Genomic DNA, 25,866 nt, shown 5'->3' with positions numbered 1-25,866 from the left:
CTCTGCCCACCCTCTGGTGGCTCCGCCCTCTGCCCACCCTCTGGTGGCTCCGCCCTCTGTCCACCCTCTGGTGGCTCCGCCCTCTGCCCACCCTCTGGTGGCTCCGCCCTCTGTCCACCCTCTAATAGCTCTGCCCTCTGCCCAGCCTCCTGTTGTTCCTTCCTTTGCCCAGACTCTAGTTGCACTAGCCTCTGAGCAGGAATCAGACATTTTTCTTGAAGACCAGTCACCACTTAGTCCTCTATCTCCGCAGTCATCAGTCATTGATCTTACAAATCAAGAGAGGTCTGTTTCCCCTACTCTTTCCCACCTACAGATGAGTATGTTCCTATAAGTCACTAGTAATTCTTAAAAAAATATTTTTATGCACTTTTTTTATTCAAAGGACTTTAGTTGCATCCACACAGAGTCTCTGTACTGAAATGAACCAGATGAATGATGTGACTTAAAGACAATACATTTTTTTGTTCTTAATCATTTTAATGTGTTAACATTAACTACATCAGTGCTATACTGCATTATATATTTAACAAGAACTATTAATGTATGAATCAAACTCACAGAGGCCATTCACACAAAATGCATAAAAAACAAGTCACAGGCAATGGAATCAACACTTTAAAAATTTCAAAATAAAAATTTCAAATGTAAAAATAGCTAAGAGATGAGCACACCATTTAAAGTTGCCTGTGTAGTGCCTTTTTACAAAGAAAAAAAATGTTAGATTGCAGTATAGTGGAACACAAAATAAGACTGAAACCTGTCCAATCTATATCTCTTGCAGGGTTGACCTACAAACCATTCTAAAAAAAACTGCTAAGTAAAGTGGATGGAAACCTCTGCCCAACAGCGAACCAAATCAACATATGCAGAGAAAACATACTGCAGTGCAGTCTACAAGCATTCAAGCGGCGAAGATTTAACCCAGAAGCAAAACTGGATATAATTTTTGTTGATGCTGAGCAGAATGGTGAAGGGGCAGTGGATGAAGGTGGCCCGTCAAGAGAATACATGCGGCTGTTGATGCGAGCCATCCATCAGTCAAATATTTTCCAGGGCCATGAGAAAGATCGGAGTTTGGCTCTTGATACTCAAGGTCAGTACACCTGCCAAAACAAAATACTGACTGATTTTAAATGAATCTAGTTAGTCAGTGATTCAATTACCCATTCATAAAGACAGTCAGTTTTATATTTAAAACATTAAGCCTGTGATGATTAGGGGAAATTTTGTAACTTTTTTTCTTCTTTTCTTTACTTTAGCTTTGCAGACTAGGTTATACACACTAATTGGGAAGATGATTGCTGTGTTTGTTGTCCATGGAGGAGTTGGCCCACATTTCTTCTCTGAAAGGCTTTTTCAGCAGATCTGTGGTATTCCAACATCCCCTGCCTTGATGGATGAGGTTGGAGATCATATATTGAGGGAGCAACTAATCAAGGTGACAGGATGCTTAAGAATTGAAATTAAAGTTAACCAGTTAATACTTGTTTTGCCACCCCCCCCCCCCCCCCCCCCCCCCCACACACACACGCACGTCCTGATTTTGCCAAGTCCTCGTTGTCCTGAGACCAATATTTTTTTATGATGACCCTGGGACAACAACTGCCTCAGCCAATCAAAGTTTATGACGTCATCACTATGTGCGCAGTGCAGAGTCCGCCAAAATAACAGTAACGCCCCTCTTACAAATTCAAAGAAAAGAAAAACTGTCCTGCATCTGCAAGCACCGTGATACCAGAGAAGATAGCAAGTAAAAAGGTAAGACCACAACTTTTTAATTTCTCGTATAAATTTATATATATTAATGATAGTACAATTCATATTTCTTTTTAGATTATTTTTACCACCGAAGTTTTAACGTTAGTTTGCATTGGAAAGTTAGCCTAAATACAACAGTCTGATAAATGTTGTTTTTACATTTATTTCATTTTTTTATATTGTGCCAAACTATAAAAAGGCTGCGATTAAATAGTGGCCGTATTGCGATCTTATTTTCTGCCGGTTTAGCGCTCGGACTGCCGCCACCACAAATTTTCTTAATATTTCTCTCGTTAACATGTAAAGTTACATCACTGTGCCATTGTCCATTTCCGTTTCGTTGCGTCCAGTAGCATTCAAAGACAAACGTCCGAAATGCAGAACAAAACAGCGCTAGTTTGCTCGCCGCACGGACCATTCAGCTCGGTCCACCATCAGACAGTACTGCAATTCGCTGCGAGATCCAGGTAGAAGCGATTTATTACTGATCTATTACTGTAATAATCCGTGATCACTGATTTATTCTGTTACATATGAATATGATGACCTCAAGTCATCGCTGATTTATTCTGTTGCATATGAATATGATGACCTCAAGTCATCGCTGATTTATTCTGTCGCATATGAATATGATGACCTCAAGTCATCACTGATTTATTCTGTCACATATGAATATGATGACCTCAAGTCATCGCTGATTTATTCTGTTGCATATGAATATGATGACCTCAAGTCATCGCTGATTTATTCTGTCGCATATGAATATGATGACCTCAAGTCATCACTGATTTATTCTGTCACATATGAATATGATGACCTCAAGTCATCACTGATTTATTCTGTCACATATGAATATGATGACCTCAAGTCATCACTGATTTATTCTGTCACATATGAATATGATGACCTCAAGTCATCGCTGATTTATTCTGTCGCATATGAATATGATGACCTCAAGTCATCACTGATTTATTCTGTCGCATATGAATATGATGACCTCAAGTCATCACTGATTTATTCTGTTACATATGAATATGATGACCTCAAGTCATCGCTGATTTATTCTGTTACATATGAATATGATGACCTCAAGTCATCGCTGATTTATTCTGTCGCATATGAATATGATGACCTCAAGTCATCACTGATTTATTCTGTCACATATGAATATGATGACCTCAAGTCATCACTGATTTATTCTGTTACATATGAATATGATGACCTCAAGTCATCACTGATTTATTCTGTTACATATGAATATGATGACCTCAAGTCATTACTGATTTATTCTGTCACATATGAATATGATGACCTCAAGTCATCACTGATTTATTCTGTTACATATGAATATGATGACCTCAAGTCATCGCTGATTTATTCTGTCGCATATGAATATGATGACCTCAAGTCATTACTGATTTATTCTGTCACATATGAATATGATGACCTCAAGTCATCACTGATTTATTGTTACATATGAATATGATGACCTCAAGTCATCACTGATTTATTCTGTCACATATGAATATGATGACCTCAAGTCATCACTGATTTATTCTGTCACATATGAATATGATGACCTCAAGTCATCACTGATTTATTCTGTCACATATGAATATGATGACCTCAAGTCATCACTGATTTATTCTGTTACATATGAATATGATGACCTCAAGTCATCACTGATTTATTGTTACATATGAATATGATGACCTCAAGTCATTACTGATTTATTCTGTTACATATGAATATGATGACCTCAAGTCATCACTGATTTATTCTGTTACATATGAATATGATGACCTCAAGTCATTACTGATTTATTCTGTCGCATATGAATATGATGACCTCAAGTCATCACTGATTTATTGTTACATATGAATATGATGACCTCAAGTCATCACTGATTTATTCTGTCGCATATGAATATGATGACCTCAAGTCATCACTGATTTATTCTGTTACATATGAATATGATGACCTCAAGTCATCACTGATTTATTCTGTTACATATGAATATGATGACCTCAAGTCATCACTGATTTATTCTGTTACATATGAATATGATGACCTCAAGTCATCACTGATTTATTCTGTTACATATGAATATGATGACCTCAAGTCATCACTGATTTATTCTGTTACATATGAATATGATGACCTCAAGTCATCACTGATTTATTCTGTCGCATATGAATATGATGACCTCAAGTCATCACTGATTTATTCTGTTACATATGAATATGATGACCTCAAGTCATCACTGATTTATTCTGTCACATATGAATATGATGACCTCAAGTCATCATTGATTTATTCTGTCACATATGAATATGATGACCTCAAGTCATTACTGATTTATTCTGTTACATATGAATATGATGACCTCAAGTCATTACTGATTTATTGTTACATATGAATATGATGACCTCAAGTCATCACTGATTTATTGTTACATATGAATATGATGACCTCAAGTCATCACTGATTTATTGTTACATATGAATATGATGACCTCAAGTCATCACTGATTTATTGTTACATATGAATATGATGACCTCAAGTCATCACTGATTTATTCTGTTACATATGAATATGATGACCTCAAGTCATTACTGATTTATTCTGTCACATATGAATATGATGACCTCAAGTCATCACTGATTTATTGTTACATATGAATATGATGACCTCAAGTCATCACTGATTTATTCTGTTACATATGAATATGATGACCTCAAGTCATCACTGATTTATTCTGTTACATATGAATATGATGACCTCAAGTCATCACTGATTTATTCTGTTACATATGAATATGATGACCTCAAGTCATCACTGATTTATTCTGTCACATATGAATATGATGACCTCAAGTCATCACTGATTTATTGTTACATATGAATATGATGACCTCAAGTCATCACTGATTTATTCTGTCACATATGAATATGATGACCTCAAGTCATCACTGATTTATTCTGTTACATATGAATATGATGACCTCAAGTCATTACTGATTTATTTTAGACTGCTTCGGGGGTACCGCGGCGGAGTAACCCAGTACCTTTGTGATTCTTCATAGACATAAACAGAGAGAAGTAGCTCCAGCTACAATGTTCTTCTGCACGACGCAAGCAGTTCTGTTTATTAACCGCTAGAGCGTCAAAAGTTCCCTACTGCAGCTTTAAATGTATTTCAACTTTCAGTTCACTGTAACATCTTGGAATCCAAAATTCCAGATGGATCTAAGATATTACAGTTTGCTCAAAAAAACTTTTCCTCATGATTATATAATGACCTATACAATATAATGAGATAAGATTTATCATTAAAAACTGTCTGTTACTTCTGTATTTAAAGGGCACCAAGTGACCAAGAGCACACAATGGAAGGTATGATTTCACTTAAGGGGGATTGCTTCTCCATAACCTACATGATAAGCAACTTATTTTACAGCATGTTGTTATAAAAATACCTTTACAATGTATTCAGATCTGCATTTTCCATATTTATTGTTTATTGTTAAAATTAGTGTGGTTGCAAAATGTGTCATTTATTAATTATTATTCATCTGCGTAGATAAGGCATTAAGGTGTCTCCAAAACAAGAGCCCAATATTCACATTAGGAAGTGTGGGGCCATATGACATTCAAGTGAACAGTTTGAACACTTTAATGAGGGATGAGCAAGTTTCTGACGAGGTAAATTATTATCCGTTATAAATTCTTACACTTATCTTCTGTCACGTATTTCCTACCACCAAAACAAGCCACCATGGCCTACTTCTAGAATTTAGCCTTCAAACATGTTTTCTGTTCTACTCGTCCACTGGAGTTCTGTATATTTTTAACTAAATATTTTTTTACAAAATGTATTTGCTTGCCGGGTTAGGTTTTTTTTCTACATAGTTAAAGAGTATGAAAAAGGACTAGTGATATAAATGATTCACAACATTTCTGTGTGACAAAAAAATAGAGCAGTTATTTTTTTTTACTTATTTATTTTAAATCTCACATTTGTCCTTGAAATATTCAGGTCATGAATTCCATATGTGATATCCTTAGCAAGGTAAGTGAAATTTTATCAGCAATATCTTGAAGAGTACACCTAAATAATGATAATATTAATAATAAAATAGAAATTAATGATACACATACGAATATAATTTTAAAACTGTACAGTTAAGCTTGATTTGTAACGTTAATATATTCAACTCTGTTGAAATGGAAAACAATATTTTGTTTTGCCTTAAAACAGGATCGCCCAGGTGTTGTACATATCAATTGTCAGGCACTCACGAAAATACTGGATGGATCTAAAAAGGCAAAGAGCCACTATTTTCTCAAGGTATATCACTGTTATTTATTTATTTATTTATTTATTCTTTTTTAGGTATTATATTAATGAATAGCTTCTAGGCTAATCAAAGAATCCTGATTCTGTAGATGATTGTCACATGCACTTCTCTAAATCAACAGAACAACATTTTGGAAAGGGCAACAGAGGTGTTTGGAGTGTATTTCGAGAATGGCAATCACTGGAGCTTTTTTGTGAGTCAAACCTGTTTGAGGATAAAATATTTTTGCATGTGGATTCTATTTTATTCTTGCCTAAAAAAAAATGACATATAGCCCCCATATAGGATCACTCATTTTAATAGATATGTCTACCTCTGCTAGCATAGAGCATAGACATAATGTGCAACATAGTTCAGGTATATTCAGTGTTTCCCACAGCCTTACACTCTATTCGTGGCGGCACTCCGCAAATTAATTTTCTGCCAACAGGACACACTTTAATAGCAGGAGAGGTAGAAGTTTCACCGGTAACGGCTCCAGTAACAGCAGCTCTGAGCTCACAAATGCTGCGGGAAACCCTGACATTTCTAAACTTTCAAGAAAAAAAAAAAACGAATATATATTATTACATGTTCAAATTATGAATAAAATGTTTCATATTATTATAAGCTACACCACACATTAATCCTTTTGTTCCCCTTAAATGTTCCTGGTAATTAAAATTACTAGGTCAGTTTAGCCCCCCTTGGCTTCAAACTCTTAAGGCAGGGTCTTCAATTGGTCTGGGAGGGTCACTTACCTGCTGAGTTTACCAACACACCTGATTAAAATTTTCTTGTATGCCTAGTGAGACCTTAATTAGCAGGTTCTTGTGTATTTAATTGTCCAAACATGTAGTCCTGAAATGCTCAAAGTTCCATGCTCCAACATACAATTAAACTCACAAGAACCAGGTGCATTATTTCATGTTATCTATATCAAATGTCTATATCATATCTATTCAAATGAGAGATCCTATATGGGGGCTATAAAATGTTTGTCATTCTTTGGTTTGCCACTGAATTTCAGAGGGCTGGTGGCTTCATTACCTCCTTCCAGTGCCCTGTAATACAACAAGAAAGAATGCGCCTGGTTCTTGTGAGTTTTATTGTATGTTAGAGCTAATCTTTGCAGGAAAGCGGTTCCTTTGGAGACCTCTGCTCTTAGGTGTTAGGATCATATAAACTGGTGCAATTTCCTGCTGGTGTGAGTTGTTGGAGCATGGCACTTTGAGCATGTCAGGACTACATGTTTTGCCATAAGGCAGAGTGAATGTTATTGCAATAATTGTCTTATGGTTATTATAACTTCATATATTTCTGTTTTAGCATTGCAATGTTGACAGAAGGTGCATCACCTACTTTAACTCACTTGGAGAGACAGAGTGGCAATGCCAAGCAATTGCTCAGCACTGGTCGTAAGTATTCATTGTTTTGTTTAAAAGTCTACTTTAAGTGCCAATTTATCTAAAATGGCAGTACCTGCTAGTACTATAATTAATTTTTCAGCTGTCCCGATTTCTAATCAAATGCCTCACATCCACAACTCGCATAGTATCCAGTATACAGTCCCACTGTTGCACAATTAGTTCCCGTGACTAGCACAAGTACTCCTCACTGTATCTTAAGTTTGTTATTAGGACACACAAAAAAGAGTAGATTATGACAAAATGTTTATTTTGAAATTAATTGTTGGAATTGTATGCTAGTGGCAATTGTGATTTTGTTGATTACAGTGCATTTGCAGCCTCAAGGGGAGTAAAAGCAAAAAAAAAAAAAAAAAAAAACATAATTTGCAAGCCGATTCAGTGTCATGTGGTATCCACACACTTGCAGTAAGTTATCAAGCGTAGATCATGCATTGCATGCATGTTTTTTAAACAAATTAAATTGAAACTTATTATCATACATAATCTTCCTTTGTACATGGTTTTATTAAAGTGCCAATAATTGTCAGATTCTGTAGTGACAGATAGGTTTCTCTCTATCTTATTTTTATTCTTTAAAAATGTTTGTCTTCCTTTAAGTTTGCCACTGAATTTCTGAAGGCTGGTGGCTTTATAACCTCCTTCCAGTGCCCTGTAATACAACAGGAAAGAATGCGCCTGTCCTCACTTTTGTTTGAATCTTTAGGTATGTGCCTTATTGATGGAAATGTTTTAAATGGGTATTATTATACATTTAAAAGTTCTGAGATTTGGCCCCTTGCCATATGTATTGCTCATTTAAAACTGTTGTTGAAGGATACTGGGTAATCAGATCCTCCATTGTCAGTCAAATAAGTAAAGTAACAGGCCACTGTTGAATAAGTAAATGTATATTTATTCAATCAAAATAAATAAATAAAAATCTATAAACCAAAGTGCATGCAAGCAAAAAAAAAAAAATTAATAAAAAAAAATTAATAAACACTTTTTTTTGTATATGTTTACAGATCGAACCAAAAAATGTGGAATTTGTGTCAAAAATATTTCAGGAAGAAAGTAAGTGCATTTATGTATGTATATGTATATATAAGTTATTTATTTTTTGTATATTTTTGCTGTCGTTTTAGGGCCACAAATTTACTTATAACTTTGCTACATTTGTTTGCCATTTATACCTTCATTACCTCGATTAACTGAATTGAACTCATCAAAGCTGTAGTTTTGCACAGTTATGTGGGATAGCTTTAAATAGTCTCTCTTATGGCACTAGGACACATATATCTCAAACTTTACGAAAATCAGGCAAATACATTTTTAAGTTAAGGTTCCGTATTTCTGCTGATGTAAGTTGAATAAAAAAATCATAATATGCTTCTGGTAGCTGTGCTGTAAATAAGTATATTACACATAACCCTTTCACAAGCTCGCCTTCCGAAAATTGGACCCTTGACATATTTCTTGCTCATTTAATACTATTACTTTCCATTATTTGTGATTAAAATGTGTATTTACTGTATGCATATGGATTCACACTGTATGAAAGTTTAAAGTCAGATGATCAGTGGGTTGAGTTAAGGGTATTGACTGGGTAATTTGGGTCAATGTATAGAATATAATTTTTTTAAGCATTTACTGTATTAAAACCTTATCAACAGATTGTTAAAATAATCTATTTTAGCAGCCTTATATATATATATGAGACTTGTATACATGAGGTTCACATCCCTATTGTATATGTGATTTCACTGTATTTTGTTTTAACAGATGGCATGTACCTGTGGGGCAGTGCTGCATGTACTGTGTGCAGCCACACCCATGTGCTACATATGTCAAGGTAAAACTGTATTTGAATTGTCTCATCACGCATGCACATACGGTACATTAAGCAATCTCCTTTGTCCTGTTATCAATGCAAATACAATGAGGGTATACATGGTTCACTAACAAGTGGCAAATGTGGTTTGATTGTCTGTTTAATGAGTAAATCTAAGAAGTAATGTCATAACAGAAGTGAACTCTACTGCATGGCTCTTTTATCTCAACAAATGAAAATGTAACCCAAAAATGCAATTAGTATTTTTTATTCACATAGGCTTGCTCACTCACTCATTCCAGTAACATTAAACACCAAAAAGGTTTTGCACTCATCTTGTTTTCTTTATGACTGTAGTGATGTTTTTATGCACTAGTCATAAGCACATTTGTTGTAGGTGATGTCACAAAATTTTGTGTATGACTTTCTATACAGAAGACAGCAACCCATTGGCCCAAATCTCTTTGCCTGCATCAGATACTGCAGCACACTCAGGTAATTATATATTATATTAATGACGTTTTTGTTATTGACTGGTTGGATCTCTTGCACCAGTTGTAATGAAGTCTCATTTAGATTATCTCTCACATTTATGTATTCTGTTTAACACAGCTGACCCAGACGTGTTAGTTGAGACCTCTGGATCTGATGAAGGCTCTGCACTACAACAGGGTAACTTTTCAAATTCTTGCATTTGACTGACCTAACTGAACTTTGGCTAAACCTCATTTGCACTATTACAGTCACTTCACCTGGGATAGCCATTTTCCAAATTAGTTTTCAATTCATATTCGATGAGTCCGTGTAAACACTATGCACATTTGCAGGCCAAAACAAGGCCCTAGTTCTCATATATGGTATGTTTGTTGTTATTTTCTGTAGTGGTCAACCGATATATCAGTCGATATTTGTCATTTTTCATATCAGAAATCATGTCAGAAAAGGAGTGTCTGAGTTTAGTTTGTTTGTGTTAGACACAAGTATTGTTTGTTTAGAAACAGGTGTTGTTAGCTAGTAATCACACATATTCTGACATATTTTTGAACAGAAGAGAAAGTTATATCCATGTTGGAGGCCATAGGTAAACCTGTGGCCTGTTGCAGCGAGGAAGAGATGGAGGAAACCAAGGAGGAAGAGAGGCATAAGCACAATGGAGAAAGACATAGGGAACAAGAGGGAGTGCAGGAAAAAGAAAAGAAAGTGTATAAAGTTTTATGAAGGCTAACCGCACAAGGAAAGACCTACCAGGTAGATGAAGATGAGCTGAAAAGAAGGGTCAAAGGAGAAAACATGTCCACAAACATGTTCAGAGTGTTAATAAGGGTTTTTATTGCATACATTTACGTATAAAAGCACAAAAGTAGTTATAAGATGTAGTGGCCAAATAAAATAGTTTAAGGGCTGCAAGTTAATAAGAAGCATAAATATCAGTTTTTTAAACGCAAGGTGCATCATCTTGGATTATTAGTGGTCACAAATCATACACAGTTTGCCACATTGCCTCTCATGGCTATTTATAGAATACATGAGTTATATTTAGAAAGCTCTCTGCTCACATGCTTTGCATCTGTGACACTGTACTTGTTTATACATAGGTTGGCAAAAAAGATGTCCCACCCAATGTGCTGCAGTAACCTAGAAAGGCAAAGACAAAGGTGACGATATTCAGCACTTTAACAGAGGGAGAGGCGGAAGACCTTGCCAAGGGGTTTGGAATGGCACTGACCAAACATGTGCCAAAAGACCAACTACTTTCTGGGATACCTGAAGAGGACATCCCAGCAACACTGTAAGTATGTTTGTGTAAGCTCTCTTTCTTCCTCTGTTTGGTTTCATGTCTTATAATATATTGGTGGCTGCACCTTTATTTATTGGCTATGAGGAAAACATCCAGGAGTGAGTTAAGATGTGACACTGTATATCAGTATTCATTTTCCCAAAGAAATAAGAATTATTTATTGTATTCAGCCTGACATCCTTTTTGAAAAATAATGATTTTTAAACTTATGTCTGCTTTGCTGAACATTTAAATACATTTTAAGGATTGGGCATCTTGAATGTTGTTTTAATGTACGACCAATGGCAAAAGTTCCTTGGTTTTAAGGGCCATATTTACTAAGGGTTTAGCGCAAACCCTCTTTTGGCATTAAAATCTTACTGAATTTAAGTTTTTATTAGCACAGTGAAAAAATAGCACTTTTTGTAGATGTTTTAGTTGTTTGTTAAAATTAACTGGCCTAATGTGCATTTTATTCTTACATTACCATAGTACAAACCTTTTTAGCCTGTCAACTAGTCCCTGTATCAAGAAGTCAGTTAATCAACTAGAGCAAAAAAATTAATGTCTTTTGTGATTTATAACAAAAAACTGATGATAGCAGCTCAAGTAACATGTACATTTAAATATTGTTTTGCAGGAGGACCATTGAACAAATGAAGCTTAATGTGCAAAACCTTGGCCCTGAATCAGAGCTGGATTTGGCCACTCACCGCTTTGGACCTACAGCAGCTGATTTTTTCTTTTCCTTTTTAGAGGACTGTATGAAAAAAACTCAGCACCCATAAGGGGCACACATATACTAATGTGGAAGTCACATCATACAAATCAGTTCAGATTTGTAAACAAAAACAGAAAAGTTCAGATTACTTGATCATAATTTGATTTTTATTTCATTCTAGACAAATACAAAATACAAAGTTTTATTTTTGTGGTCAGTTTTATAGTAAATATATATTGGATTACTGAAGGTAACAGCTGTATTAGATAACAAATACAAAGTTTGATAAAAATGGCAAAAATATGCACTTGAATAAAACATTTCTTTTAAACTTTATTTGAATTACTTTTTTGGCCCACTGTTTGCTCTGCGTTTTCTTCTTGACTTAACAGGAAAACTTGATGTGACAGATGTCCTTGTTTTTGAGTTTGTTTCTCTGTCTGTCTTTCTTTTTCTTGTTGCAAACAGTGGATGTATTTTACGTGACATGTCCGCATCACAAAGTCTCCCAAATCCATTAATGTTCATACTTTCTTCTTCTGTTTGCACTTCTAGTTCATTCACTTTATGGGCAATATCCTCTGGAATTCTCTCCCATGTCTGTAGAATCTTCAGTACGCTTTCCAGTTTCCTGATAGTTGTACGACGCATATCTTCATATGCACTTTCATTCTCAATTTCATTTTGTATCGGCTCTACTGAATTGTTCATAGAACTTCTTGATTTTGTCTCAATCACCTCATTCAGAAGTCCCTTCGCAAGCAGTAGACAAGCACATTTTTTATGGTATGAGAAAGTACAGCATATACTTGTCACAATACACGGTTTTGATGCTGCTCTTCCAAATAAGCTTTCAACCTCTATTGTTTTTTGAGGCTTTGCAGTAATGCTATACTTATTTGTTCGAATCAAGTTATTGGCATGGGCCTGCAGTTGTGTGTCCATGTCTGGAAAAGTCTCAGGACCACAGCAAGTGAGAAGACTTAATAAAAAGAGATGCTTACACGTATGTGCCCTTTTACCAGCTTCACAACTGCAGAACTGTTCTGCAGGACACACACAGTAAACTACATGTGGATTATTCTCAGATGGAACATTGTATACATATGTTTCTTTTGAAGCTATGGTAATTTTCATGGCCCATCCATTCTCTAGCATCCTCTCAGCAGATTGCTTTATTTCTTCCATTTTGCATTCCAAAGGGTTACTGACCCTCCCAACAGACTGCAAATCCTGTATTATATTGAAGTACTTGTCAGTCTTGTTCAGCAGCACAGCAATCAAATGATCCAATCTACGATTGCGGATGCCACAGAGGAATTGGTATTTTAAACGGTGGAAGAAACTATAAGGGGGAAAATTTGATCAGAATGAAGTGCAGCAACAGGTTGGAATTATTACAATGTACACTTTTGAACAAATTAATAAATACTCAAAACACTACACTAGCTTCCAAAATACACTAGCAAGTCCAAAAATACATAATGCAGTAAACATGCATTAAAATTATAAATACCGTTCTATTAGATTGTTTGTGTCAGAGTCTCCATGCTTATAACATCTTCCGAAGTTAGACCACAGATGACCAATTGTCTCCCAGTGGTTCCTGAAGTACTTGCAGACATCTTTTAAGTTCTTAAACTGGCAGTGAAACATCTCAGATTTTTTCTTAAATTCATGTTCCTGTAAAAATGGACAAGGAAAATCATGTTTGACGTTATTAGTATAAGAACTGCAGACCTATACCCAAGTGTGTGCAGTTAGAGTACTAAGAATCTGTAATGTTCTTAATAGATTAAAATGTCTCAAACCATTTTTGGCCTATATTAAACATGATAGAATAAACAAATATAATAACACTGTTTGCAGTTACGAAAACAGTGACCCACCTGAAAATATCCATGTTTGTACACCCAAGAAATGCAAGTCTGTGTATTGCTTCTCAAGGGGTCATTATTCAAATTCAATGATTATTTTGTCTTGTGGACTATGTAAAGATATATGTAAAGATCTGTCATCTGAAATATCTTATTCAAGACAGAACTAAAATAAACTTATTAATTTAAAATAACATATTGCTGATACTGTAAAGTGTATGTAAACTTTCGACCTGAAGAGGCCAACAATTTAAATAACCTTTATTAATCATTATACAACATGTAATGCTTAATAGATCACTATATATATATATATATATATATATATATATATATATATATATATATATATATATATATATATATATATATATATATATATATTTACATAGATAGAAATATGAGATGTGTTTATTAACTTATTTAACATTATGTAATAATTAACAGATGATTAATATAAATAGAGATGTATCAAATATAATGCTTACAAACATAAAGTGTACAAAAGTTTTGTTTAAAAGTTAGGGATCAGTAAGACTTTACAACCGTAATCTTTCATAATGTTATTACAATATAAAATTATGGTTTCCATTTTATTATCTTTTAAAATATAATTTATTTCTGTTATGTAAATCTGAATTTCCATCAGCCATTACTCCAGTATAAAGTGTCACATGATCTTCAGAAATCATTTTAATATGCTGATTTTTTTATTAAATAATCGTATTAATCTGCCATATTATTATTATTATTTTTATTTTATTTTTGGAATCTTTTTTTCAGGATTATTTGATTTATAAAAAGTTAAAAAGAACAGCATTTATTCAAACTATAAATAGTTGCAAATAATGTAAATCTTTGCTATCACTTCTTATCAATAATGGTAGTGTATATTGTTAGAAAATATTTATATTTTAAATAAATAATGCTCTTCTTTTTAACTTTTTATTCATCAAAAAAATCTTTAAAAAATTCAACTTTGATCACAGGAATAAATAAAATTTTCATGTATATTAAAATAGAAAATTTTTATTTTGCATAGTAATACATCTGCACACTGTCTGAGTAGTTGTTCATATATATGTATGTATGTATATATAAATATATATATATATATATATATATATATATATATATATATATTTTTTTTTTTTTTTTTTGCATCAAAAATTTAATTAATTTTTTTTAAAGTATATTCAAATAGAATATCATTACTTTAAAATGTAAGAATATTTTACACTATTATATTATTTTTATGTATTTTTTGCCAAAGAAACACAAACATAAAAAGTAATAGTAAACTTTTTAGTAATGAAAAATATTATAAAATGTCACACTCAGAATATTTATATATATATATATATATATATATATATATATATATACAGACACACACACACACACACACATATATATATATATATATATATATATATATATATATATATATATATATATACAGACACACACACATACACAACATTTTATAATAACTTTTGTTAATAAAAACGAAATATTATTACAAGCTTGTTACCAAAGTTTCATGAATGTCACATTACAAGATAAAATTGTACTTTAAAACAATTGAAATAGAAACACACCGTTGAACAGGATTTCAGCTCTGACATGAACTGCATGATGTGCGCTCTTGAATCTGCCTTTTCAGGTCCACTCACACCAGATTCAGATCTTGACAGCCATCGAGTTACTGCCTGTGTGTAATAAATGGTGGGCAAATGGAAAGTAATTTAAACAGGTGAGAACTTCCATTGGCCTGACACTTGGCTAGAATTATTACAATCAATTGATGGCAACAATTTTTTATAGTTAAGGGTTACTCAAAACAAAACAACAAAAATATGTTATTACTATAGCCCAGGAAAACTTTGCCCCAAAAATTTATTTCTCCCAAAAAAATTAAAATAAAAACTGAATTAGGAGCCAAACTGTAATGTCATCAGGAATAATAATTAACACTGTGCTGATGACTGGCAGACTGACATGAAGCCACTTTGAGGTTTATTACCCAGATAACATTAAGTCATTTTATAGGCTAGCTGTTCTCAGTTGTATCTACATTATAGTTATTTTTTATCCACTGCTAATTTTAGCCAAGTTAAATAACTAAATAATAACTGCAGTAAATGCTAAAACTGTTTGTAATATAAATTTCAACTCGTATTAATATTATAACCATAAATTAATATTCATTTGAAAAAGAATTATATCTTAACTTCGTACTTACTTGTGTTACATGGTACCAACAGAGGAGAACGTCTGACTCATTGAATACCTTACGGATTGAATTGATTTCAGCCTGGTCTTTATCAACCATAAAGCACCTAATAAAAATAGAAACATTTTTAAGCTTCAAGCCAGAGAAAAATATAACATATTACAGATATTTGCTGATAAAAATGCCTTATGTTTTATACTTTGTTGTTTACCATCTTTAGAAGTTACTAACCAAACCAATTTGTACAGTAACATCTACCAAGTAGCAAGTTTGGTCTAAATATGCTAAACCATTGCAGAAATATAGCCTTGAGTCCAAGTTTGCATGCCCTTCTTCGAATTTGTTTGCATGTTATTCAAGAATCGTTGGGTTTATCAAAAAGCTTCTGATAACTTTTTTTTACCAGCATAGTCTGAAGATTATCTGATTTGATTTTCTAGAAAATTGGAGCAACCATTTAAGGGAAGATTAGTTGTTGTTGTTTTTTTTGGGTGGGAAAAATTACCGGGGAAAAATTTATTTTATGGAAAAGGACATAGATAATTGCACAATTACATGATGGCACCAACTGAATTGTACTGAGCCAAGGAATCAGGGAAAAAAATAATTTTGTTAAGAATTTATATTTAGCATAAACATGAATTTGTACATGTGGTGGCACTGTAAAGTTTGGAGACATTTACTGCAGTTAATGGTGAAACTGTCCTCTATCAGTGTGGCAAATTTCATAACTTTCCCACAAGCAGTTCTATGGGCGACCATAGACTCAAAATCGGTGCTTGACTCCTAATTACACAATCTGTGTAATACATATAGCCATGTGTTTTTAGACATCCTGTGCAGAGGATACACTTTGCTGTGCACTAGATTAAATATGGTACATTAATTGCAGTTGCTGAGTATACCCAAAACAGTTTTGAAACATTTATTGTATATATTAAAAAAACTATATTAAACATTTTAATTTAATTTATTCATTTCTGTTTGTATTTACCTCGGAGGTACAGGAAATGTTGGTTTCAGTTCTTCCAGTGCCAATTGAAGTGTCTCTTGCTTTTCATTCCCCAAGATGATATAGGTAACAGGGATTCCATGACCATGACTGTCCCTGACAAGTAATGTAAATAAAGGAAAACCGTACTGGTTGACACCATGTGTCGCATCCATAAAAACAATATCTCTTCCGTATTCTTGAAGGTTTTCTCTCATGGATGGTGTTTGCAGAACTATGACAAGATCTGTTTGAGGACTATAAGGCTGATAAAAAATAACATAGTCTTTAAAAGGGCCCTCCAGAAGGCGTGAGGTACTAGTGGCATCATCTTTGTGTTGCTGATTTTTTCGCATCATACATGTGCGAATATTTTCAATATCTTTTGGGGTAACAAAATAAGCTCGGTTGTTGAGATCAGTATGTCCTTGTTCTTTTGACCACTCATGTGATTTTAGGAGAATTGTATCTGGTTTAACACCAAGAGATATTAAATCCTGAATATGCTTGACTAGCTCTTGACTAATGTTTTCTAAGTGGCCCTCAGAAGAACTTGATGGGTCATGTCCTGAATGAATGGTGTAAAGCCTTTCGACTATAACCAGTTTGTTGAGCCAGTCTGTCCTCTTTTTAAAGGAAACATAGGCCTTGCATCCTTTGGCACGTCGACTTCGTTGCGTGCATGCTCCAGACCGTTTGCATGAAAACAAGAAATATACATTTTTTTGATTTTGCAAACTTGCAGAATTCACAGTCCTGAAGTTGGCATCTTTGGAGGTGTTTATGGAAGTGAGTCTTTGCTGTATAAATGCACAGGCATCTAAATCCTTTTCTAAAACATGGACTGTTATATCAGTCTCTTTTTTGTTTCCTTTAAAGCGCTCCTCTTTGTATACCGTTGTTTTTATGAATTCCTCCATCTCTGATGTCGAAATCTAAAAAGCAAAGGGACCCGAACAATTAGACTAAACATCAATAATGTCAAGTTAAAATCCATGATAATCTCAAGAAAACAATGCAATGCTTACTGTAACTTCTTCTGAACAGATTTAAAACCGTAATAATACATTAGCATTCATATGATGACTTTAGGTTATATTCATATGTGACAGAATAAATCAGTGATGACTTGATGTCATCATATTCATATGTGACAGAATAAATCAGTGATGACTTGATGTCATCATATTCATATGTGACAGAATAAATCAGTGATGACTTGAGGTCATCATATTCATATGTGACAGAATAAATCAGTGATGACTTGAGGTCATCATATTCATATGCGACAGAATAAATCAGTGATGACTTGATGTCATCATATTCATATGTGACAGAATAAATCAGTGATGACTTGAGGTCATCATATTCATATGTGACAGAATAAATCAGTGATGACTTGAGGTCATCATATTCATATGCGACAGAATAAATCAGTGATGACTTGATGTCATCATATTCATATGTGACAGAATAAATCAGTGATGACTTGAGGTCATCATATTCATATGTAACAATAAATCAGTGATGACTTGAGGTCATCATATTCATATGTAACAATAAATCAGTGATGACTTGAGGTCATCATATTCATATGTAACAGAATAAATCAGTAATGACTTGAGGTCATCATATTCATATGTAACAATAAATCAGTGATGACTTGAGGTCATCATATTCATATGTAACAGAATAAATCAGTAATGACTTGAGGTCATCATATTCATATGTAACAGAATAAATCAGTGATGACTTGAGGTCATCATATTCATATGCGACAGAATAAATCAGTGATGACTTGAGGTCATCATATTCATATGTAACAATAAATCAGTGATGACTTGAGGTCATCATATTCATATGTAACAGAATAAATCAGTAATGACTTGAGGTCATCATATTCATATGCGACAGAATAAATCAGTGATGACTTGAGGTCATCATATTCATATGCGACAGAATAAATCAGTGATGACTTGAGGTCATCATATTCATATGTAACAGAATAAATCAGTGATGACTTGAGGTCATCATATTCATATGCGACAGAATAAATCAGTGATGACTTGAGGTCATCATATTCATATGTAACAATAAATCAGTGATGACTTGAGGTCATCATATTCATATGTAACAATAAATCAGTAATGACTTGAGGTCATCATATTCATATGCGACAGAATAAATCAGTGATGACTTGAGGTCATCATATTCATATGCGACAGAATAAATCAGTGATGACTTGAGGTCATCATATTCATATGCGACAGAATAAATCAGTGATGACTTGAGGTCATCATATTCATATGCGACAGAATAAATCAGTGATGACTTGAGGTCATCATATTCATATGCGACAGAATAAATCAGTGATGACTTGAGGTCATCATATTCATATGTAACAATAAATCAGTGATGACTTGAGGTCATCATATTCATATGTAACAGAATAAATCAGTAATGACTTGAGGTCATCATATTCATATGCGACAGAATAAATCAGTGATGACTTGAGGTCATCATATTCATATGCGACAGAATAAATCAGTGATGACTTGAGGTCATCATATTCATATGTAACAGAATAAATCAGTGATGACTTGAGGTCATCATATTCATATGCGACAGAATAAATCAGTGATGACTTGAGGTCATCATATTCATATGTAACAATAAATCAGTGATGACTTGAGGTCATCATATTCATATGTAACAATAAATCAGTAATGACTTGAGGTCATCATATTCATATGCGACAGAATAAATCAGTGATGACTTGAGGTCATCATATTCATATGCGACAGAATAAATCAGTGATGACTTGAGGTCATCATATTCATATGCGACAGAATAAATCAGTGATGACTTGAGGTCATCATATTCATATGCGACAGAATAAATCAGTGATGACTTGAGGTCATCATATTCATATGCGACAGAATAAATCAGTAATGACTTGAGGTCATATTCATATGTGACAGAATAAATCAGTGATGACTTGAGGTCATCATATTCATATGTAACAATAAATCAGTGATGACTTGAGGTCATCATATTCATATGCGACAGAATAAATCAGTGATGACTTGAGGTCATCATATTCATATGCGACAGAATAAATCAGTGATGACTTGAGGTCATCATATTCATATGCGACAGAATAAATCAGTGATGACTTGAGGTCATCATATTCATATGCGACAGAATAAATCAGTGATGACTTGAGGTCATCATATTCATATGCGACAGAATAAATCAGTGATGACTTGAGGTCATCATATTCATATGCGACAGAATAAATCAGTGATGACTTGAGGTCATCATATTCATATGCGACAGAATAAATCAGTGATGACTTGAGGTCATCATATTCATATGTAACAATAAATCAGTGATGACTTGAGGTCATCATATTCATATGTAACAATAAATCAGTGATGACTTGAGGTCATCATATTCGTATGTAACAGAATAAATCAGTGATGACTTGAGGTCATCATATTCATATGCGACAGAATAAATCAGTGATGACTTGAGGTCATCATATTCATATGTAACAATAAATCAGTGATGACTTGAGGTCATCATATTCATATGTGACAGAATAAATCAGTGATGACTTGATGTCATCATATTCATATGTGACAGAATAAATCAGTGATGACTTGAGGTCATCATATTCATATGTAACAATAAATCAGTGGTGACTTGAGGTCATCATATTCATATGTAACAATAAATCAGTGATGACTTGAGGTCATCATATTCATATGTAACAATAAATCAGTGATGACTTGAGGTCATCATATTCATATGTAACAATAAATCAGTGGTGACTTGAGGTCATCATATTCATATGTGACAGAATAAATCAGTGATGACTTGAGGTCATCATATTCATATGTAACAATAAATCAGTGATGACTTGAGGTCATCATATTCATATGTAACAATAAATCAGTGATGACTTGAGGTCATCATATTCATATGTAACAGAATAAATCAGTGATGACTTGAGGTCATCATATTCATATGTAACAATAAATCAGTGATGACTTGAGGTCATCATATTCATATGTAACAGAATAAATCAGTGATGACTTGAGGTCATCATATTCATATGTAACAGAATAAATCAGTGATGACTTGAGGTCATCATATTCATATGTAACAGAATAAATCAGTAATGACTTGAGGTCATCATATTCATATGCGACAGAATAAATCAGTGATGACTTGAGGTCATCATATTCATATGTGACAGAATAAATCAGTGATGACTTGAGGTCATCATATTCATATGTAACAATAAATCAGTGATGACTTGAGGTCATCATATTCATATGTAACAATAAATCAGTGATGACTTGAGGTCATCATATTCATATGTAACAGAATAAATCAGTGATGACTTGATGTCATCATATTCATATGTGACAGAATAAATCAGTGATGACTTGAGGTCATCATATTCATATGTGACAGAATAAATCAGTGATGACTTGATGTCATCATATTCATATGTGACAGAATAAATCAGTGATGACTTGAGGTCATCATATTCATATGTAACAGAATAAATCAGTGATGACTTGAGGTCATCATATTCATATGTAACAGAATAAATCAGTGATGACTTGAGGTCATCATATTCATATGTGACAGAATAAATCAGTGATGACTTGAGGTCATCATATTCATATGCGACAGAATAAATCAGTGATGACTTGAGGTCATCATATTCATATGCGACAGAATAAATCAGTGATGACTTGAGGTCATCATATTCATATGTAACAATAAATCAGTGATGACTTGAGGTCATCATATTCATATGTAACAGAATAAATCAGTGATGACTTGAGGTCATCATATTCATATGTAACAGAATAAATCAGTGATGACTTGAGGTCATCATATTCATATGTAACAGAATAAATCAGTGATGACTTGAGGTCATCATATTCATATGTGACAGAATAAATCAGTGATGACTTGAGGTCATCATATTCATATGTAACAATAAATCAGTGATGACTTGAGGTCATCATATTCATATGTAACAATAAATCAGTGATGACTTGAGGTCATCATATTCATATGTAACAGAATAAATCAGTGATGACTTGATGTCATCATATTCATATGTGACAGAATAAATCAGTGATGACTTGAGGTCATCATATTCATATGTGACAGAATAAATCAGTGATGACTTGATGTCATCATATTCATATGTGACAGAATAAATCAGTGATGACTTGAGGTCATCATATTCATATGTAACAGAATAAATCAGTGATGACTTGAGGTCATCATATTCATATGTAACAGAATAAATCAGTGATGACTTGAGGTCATCATATTCATATGTAACAGAATAAATCAGTGATGACTTGAGGTCATCATATTCATATGTGACAGAATAAATCAGTGATGACTTGAGGTCATCATATGGGTCATTCTACAGAAACGTCCACATTTGGTATGGTAAGATCTCTTAAAATTGATTTCTTTTTCTAACATTTAAACTTAGACCACATTATTAGATTACCCTTTGACTTTATGAGTACACATAAATTACAGCTTAATGATTTTTTATTTTTTGTGTAAATGTATTTAAAGACCGCATACACCATTTTTTTGTCACTGGTGTTACCTTACTTCTTTAGCGATATTAAAGGTGATTATGAAATATTTTTTTATTTTTTTTTCAGCACATGCAGTCAGAGGTACAGAAAATTAATGATGATCTAACTAATACGGTGATTATGTTTTATTTATTTTAATCAGGTTTGTTAAAAGTGTGACTGAATGATGTTAGTTCAATTGCACAACCATGTATTTGCTATAACAATGAAAATATTTGAAAAAAAGGTTTTAAACAAGCAATAATACAATCATTTAAAGCTTAACTCGTAAGTGCAGCAGAATTCAATGAATTTAAAATGATCATTATGCCACATATGACAGATTTTATTTAATGTGAAAGAAAAAAAAACAGTAACACCAGTGACACAACAAATCACCAGTGACATACATAACATATACAAATGACTCATTTCATAAGAACTGAAATCAGAGTTAGAAAAATATCATAGACAACATTTTAACTTAACATTTTAACTTCATTTCTTCACCATTTCATATCTTCGTTTCTAACCGATGATCTTGTCTTTCAGTTTCTCTATTTCCCTTTGTTTCCTTTGTGCATCTCTCCTACGTTGTCTCCTCCCTTGTTGTAGTTGTCTGTAAAGCAAAATATTTTCTTGAAAAAAAGTTCTCACTCATTTAACCCTAGCTTGAGTGTGTGTGTGAGAGATAGAGAAAGTGTGTGTGTGTGTGTGAGAGAGTGAGCGAGAGAGAGTGCTCTTGTTTCTGTATCATATCAGAACACAACTCTGTATAATGACATGGGTTTGACACAGGTATTACAAGGAGAGGGTGACTTATGAGGACATAACCCATGTCCCTATTTTTCAAAATGCATATAAATCATACAGAATGAGATTTTTTGTCAATGCTCCTGCTCTGACTCTTTGCCTGCATCTTTGCTGACGGACCCTCCATGCCTTTCGCTCATATCTCTTCTCCCTTTCACTCAAATTACTTACTCTCTTTCTTTTTTGTGTGTCAATGTCACGGACATAGCTCTGTTTCTTTTTCTGCAAATACTCTGCTCTGCGTTCAGGATCAGCATCCCTTCGCTTTCTGTATAGTCGCTGTTTCTCAGCTGTGCTCAGTTTAGCCATACCCTCAATTTAGAAATACATGACCAAAGGAGGATTAACAATGACAAAGAAAAGTTAGAATCACAATTTTAGTGCTATTTTATGCAAAATAATTAAATGAATAGCTTTGAACAAAGTTTATCTATAAAAGGGAGTCACTGGTGTTACCCATAAGGAAGGTGACACCAGTGACAGTAACACCAGTGACAATTTTCATGAAAACTGCATTTTACAAAATGGCTGCTGCAAGGTATCAAACCACATGTTGTCAATCATGGTGTACTCACTAAATTAAGTAGTTTAATCCATTTGTATTCTAGTTTTTTACAATGCCCAAACAATAAAAGAGGTCATACCAGTGACTTCAACTAAAAGCTTCATATGAAATCATGAGATAAATGAGAAGATTTCTGATAATTGAAAAGAGACAGTGGACTTACCATGGGCTTCTCTTCATAGATCTCCAGAAAATTGGAAGAAGAAAGTCGAGTGATGTCATCAGCGTGATTGTTATTTCAAAATAAGAGCTTTTTTGTTAAACGGTAACACCAGTGACACAACTCCAGGGGACCACTACTTTCATTATATATTTTATAATATTTATTTAGCATTTTGTTTTTTAATGTAATTTACATCATATATTTTATAGTTATGGACACATGGTTGGATTTTAAATGGAAGAAAACACTGTTTTTGACCTCAAAATAAAGCATTTTCCCTCTGTACATGACTGTGGGGACGAGCACTTCTGTAGTGCTTGGAATTCTATTTAATTAATAAAAATCAAATATTGCCACATTGATGGCTCAAGAAAGTGTAATTGTTCAAATAACATATTGTTTCATTTTTAAATATAAAAAAATTGTAAACCTAAAGTGTTTTTCAAGTGTAATATTTCTGTAAAGGCTGGGGACAGAAAAATGGACATTTCCGTAGAATGACCCATATTCATATGTAACAGAATAAATCAGTGATGACTTGAGGTCATCATATTCATATGTAACAGAATAAATCAGTGATGACTTGAGGTCATCATATTCATATGCGACAGAATAAATCAGTGATGACTTGAGGTCATCATATTCATATGTGACAGAATAAATCAGTGATGACTTGAGGTCATCATATTCATATGTAACAATAAATCAGTGATGACTTGAGGTCATCATATTCATATGTAACAGAATAAATCAGTGATGACTTGAGGTCATCATATTCATATGTAACAGAATAAATCAGTGATGACTTGAGGTCATCATATTCATATGTAACAGAATAAATCAGTGATGACTTGAGGTCATCATATTCATATGTGACAGAATAAATCAGTGATGACTTGAGGTCATCATATTCATATGTAACAATAAATCAGTGATGACTTGAGGTCATCATATTCATATGTAACAATAAATCAGTGATGACTTGAGGTCATCATATTCATATGTAACAGAATAAATCAGTGATGACTTGATGTCATCATATTCATATGTGACAGAATAAATCAGTGATGACTTGAGGTCATCATATTCATATGTGACAGAATAAATCAGTGATGACTTGATGTCATCATATTCATATGTGACAGAATAAATCAGTGATGACTTGAGGTCATCATATTCATATGTAACAGAATAAATCAGTGATGACTTGAGGTCATCATATTCATATGTAACAGAATAAATCAGTGATGACTTGAGGTCATCATATTCATATGTGACAGAATAAATCAGTGATGACTTGAGGTCATCATATTCATATGTGACAGAATAAATCAGTAATGACTTGAGGTCATCATATTCATATGTGACAGAATAAATCAGTGATGACTTGAGGTCATCATATTCATATGTGACAGAATAAATCAGTAATGACTTGAGGTCATCATATTCATATGTAACAGAATAAATCAGTGATGACTTGAGGTCATCATATTCATATGTAACAGAATAAATCAGTGATGACTTGAGGTCATCATATTCATATGTGACAGAATAAATCAGTGATGACTTGAGGTCATCATATTCATATGCGACAGAATAAATCAGTGATGACTTGAGGTCATCATATTCATATGCGACAGAATAAATCAGCGATGACTTGAGGTCATCATATTCATATGCAACAGAATAAATCAGCGATGACTTGAGGTCATCATATTCATATGTAACAGAATAAATCAGCGATGACTTGAGG

General features: G+C 33.4%; 1 protein-coding gene and 2 long non-coding RNA genes across 3 annotated transcripts; 2 read left to right on the top strand and 1 right to left on the bottom strand.

Moving 5' to 3' along the window:
• The first annotated feature begins 1,546 nt into the window (after positions 1–1,546).
• On the top strand, positions 1,547–5,833 carry LOC127966748 (uncharacterized). The gene is made up of 4 exons (XR_008155695.1): positions 1,547–1,761; positions 5,125–5,156; positions 5,344–5,465; positions 5,800–5,833. It is a non-coding gene; the product is annotated as an uncharacterized LOC127966748 (long non-coding RNA).
• A 3,460-nt stretch (positions 5,834–9,293) lies between these two features.
• Positions 9,294–10,076, top strand: LOC127966739 (uncharacterized). The gene is made up of 3 exons (XR_008155689.1): positions 9,294–9,361; positions 9,776–9,835; positions 9,953–10,076. It is a non-coding gene; the product is annotated as an uncharacterized LOC127966739 (long non-coding RNA).
• A 2,670-nt stretch (positions 10,077–12,746) lies between these two features.
• LOC127980838 (uncharacterized) lies at positions 12,747–16,050 on the bottom strand. The gene is made up of 5 exons (XM_052585473.1): positions 15,961–16,050; positions 15,317–15,427; positions 13,355–13,521; positions 12,861–13,183; positions 12,747–12,820 (listed from the first exon to the last, which is right to left on the bottom strand). Exons 1-5 carry the CDS (start codon positions 16,048–16,050, stop codon positions 12,747–12,749), a joined length of 765 nt encoding a protein of 254 aa, XP_052441433.1.
• Between the last annotated feature and the right edge of the window lie 9,816 nt (positions 16,051–25,866).

This window comes from Carassius gibelio, chromosome A4 (genome assembly GCF_023724105.1).
Source record: "Carassius gibelio isolate Cgi1373 ecotype wild population from Czech Republic chromosome A4, carGib1.2-hapl.c, whole genome shotgun sequence".
Classification (NCBI taxonomy): Eukaryota; Metazoa; Chordata; class Actinopteri; order Cypriniformes; family Cyprinidae; genus Carassius; species Carassius gibelio.
Note: the sequence above shows the minus strand (reverse complement) of the source record. Positions and strands in the feature narration are given on the sequence as shown.

Bases quoted from the DNA above. Each gene is read 5' to 3' on its own strand.
- LOC127980838 (XM_052585473.1), bottom strand. From the start codon at position 16,050: ATGGTTGATAAAGACCAGGCTGAAATCAATTCAATCCGTAAGGTATTC. The intron at 13,522-15,316 runs GTGTGTTTCTAT...CCATTTTTACAG, and splicing joins AGCTGAAATCCTGTTCAACG to GAACATGAATTTAAGAAAAA. The intron at 12,821-12,860 runs GTAAAAGGGCAC...CTTTTTATTAAG, and splicing joins GTTCTGCAGTTGTGAAGCTG to TCTTCTCACTTGCTGTGGTC.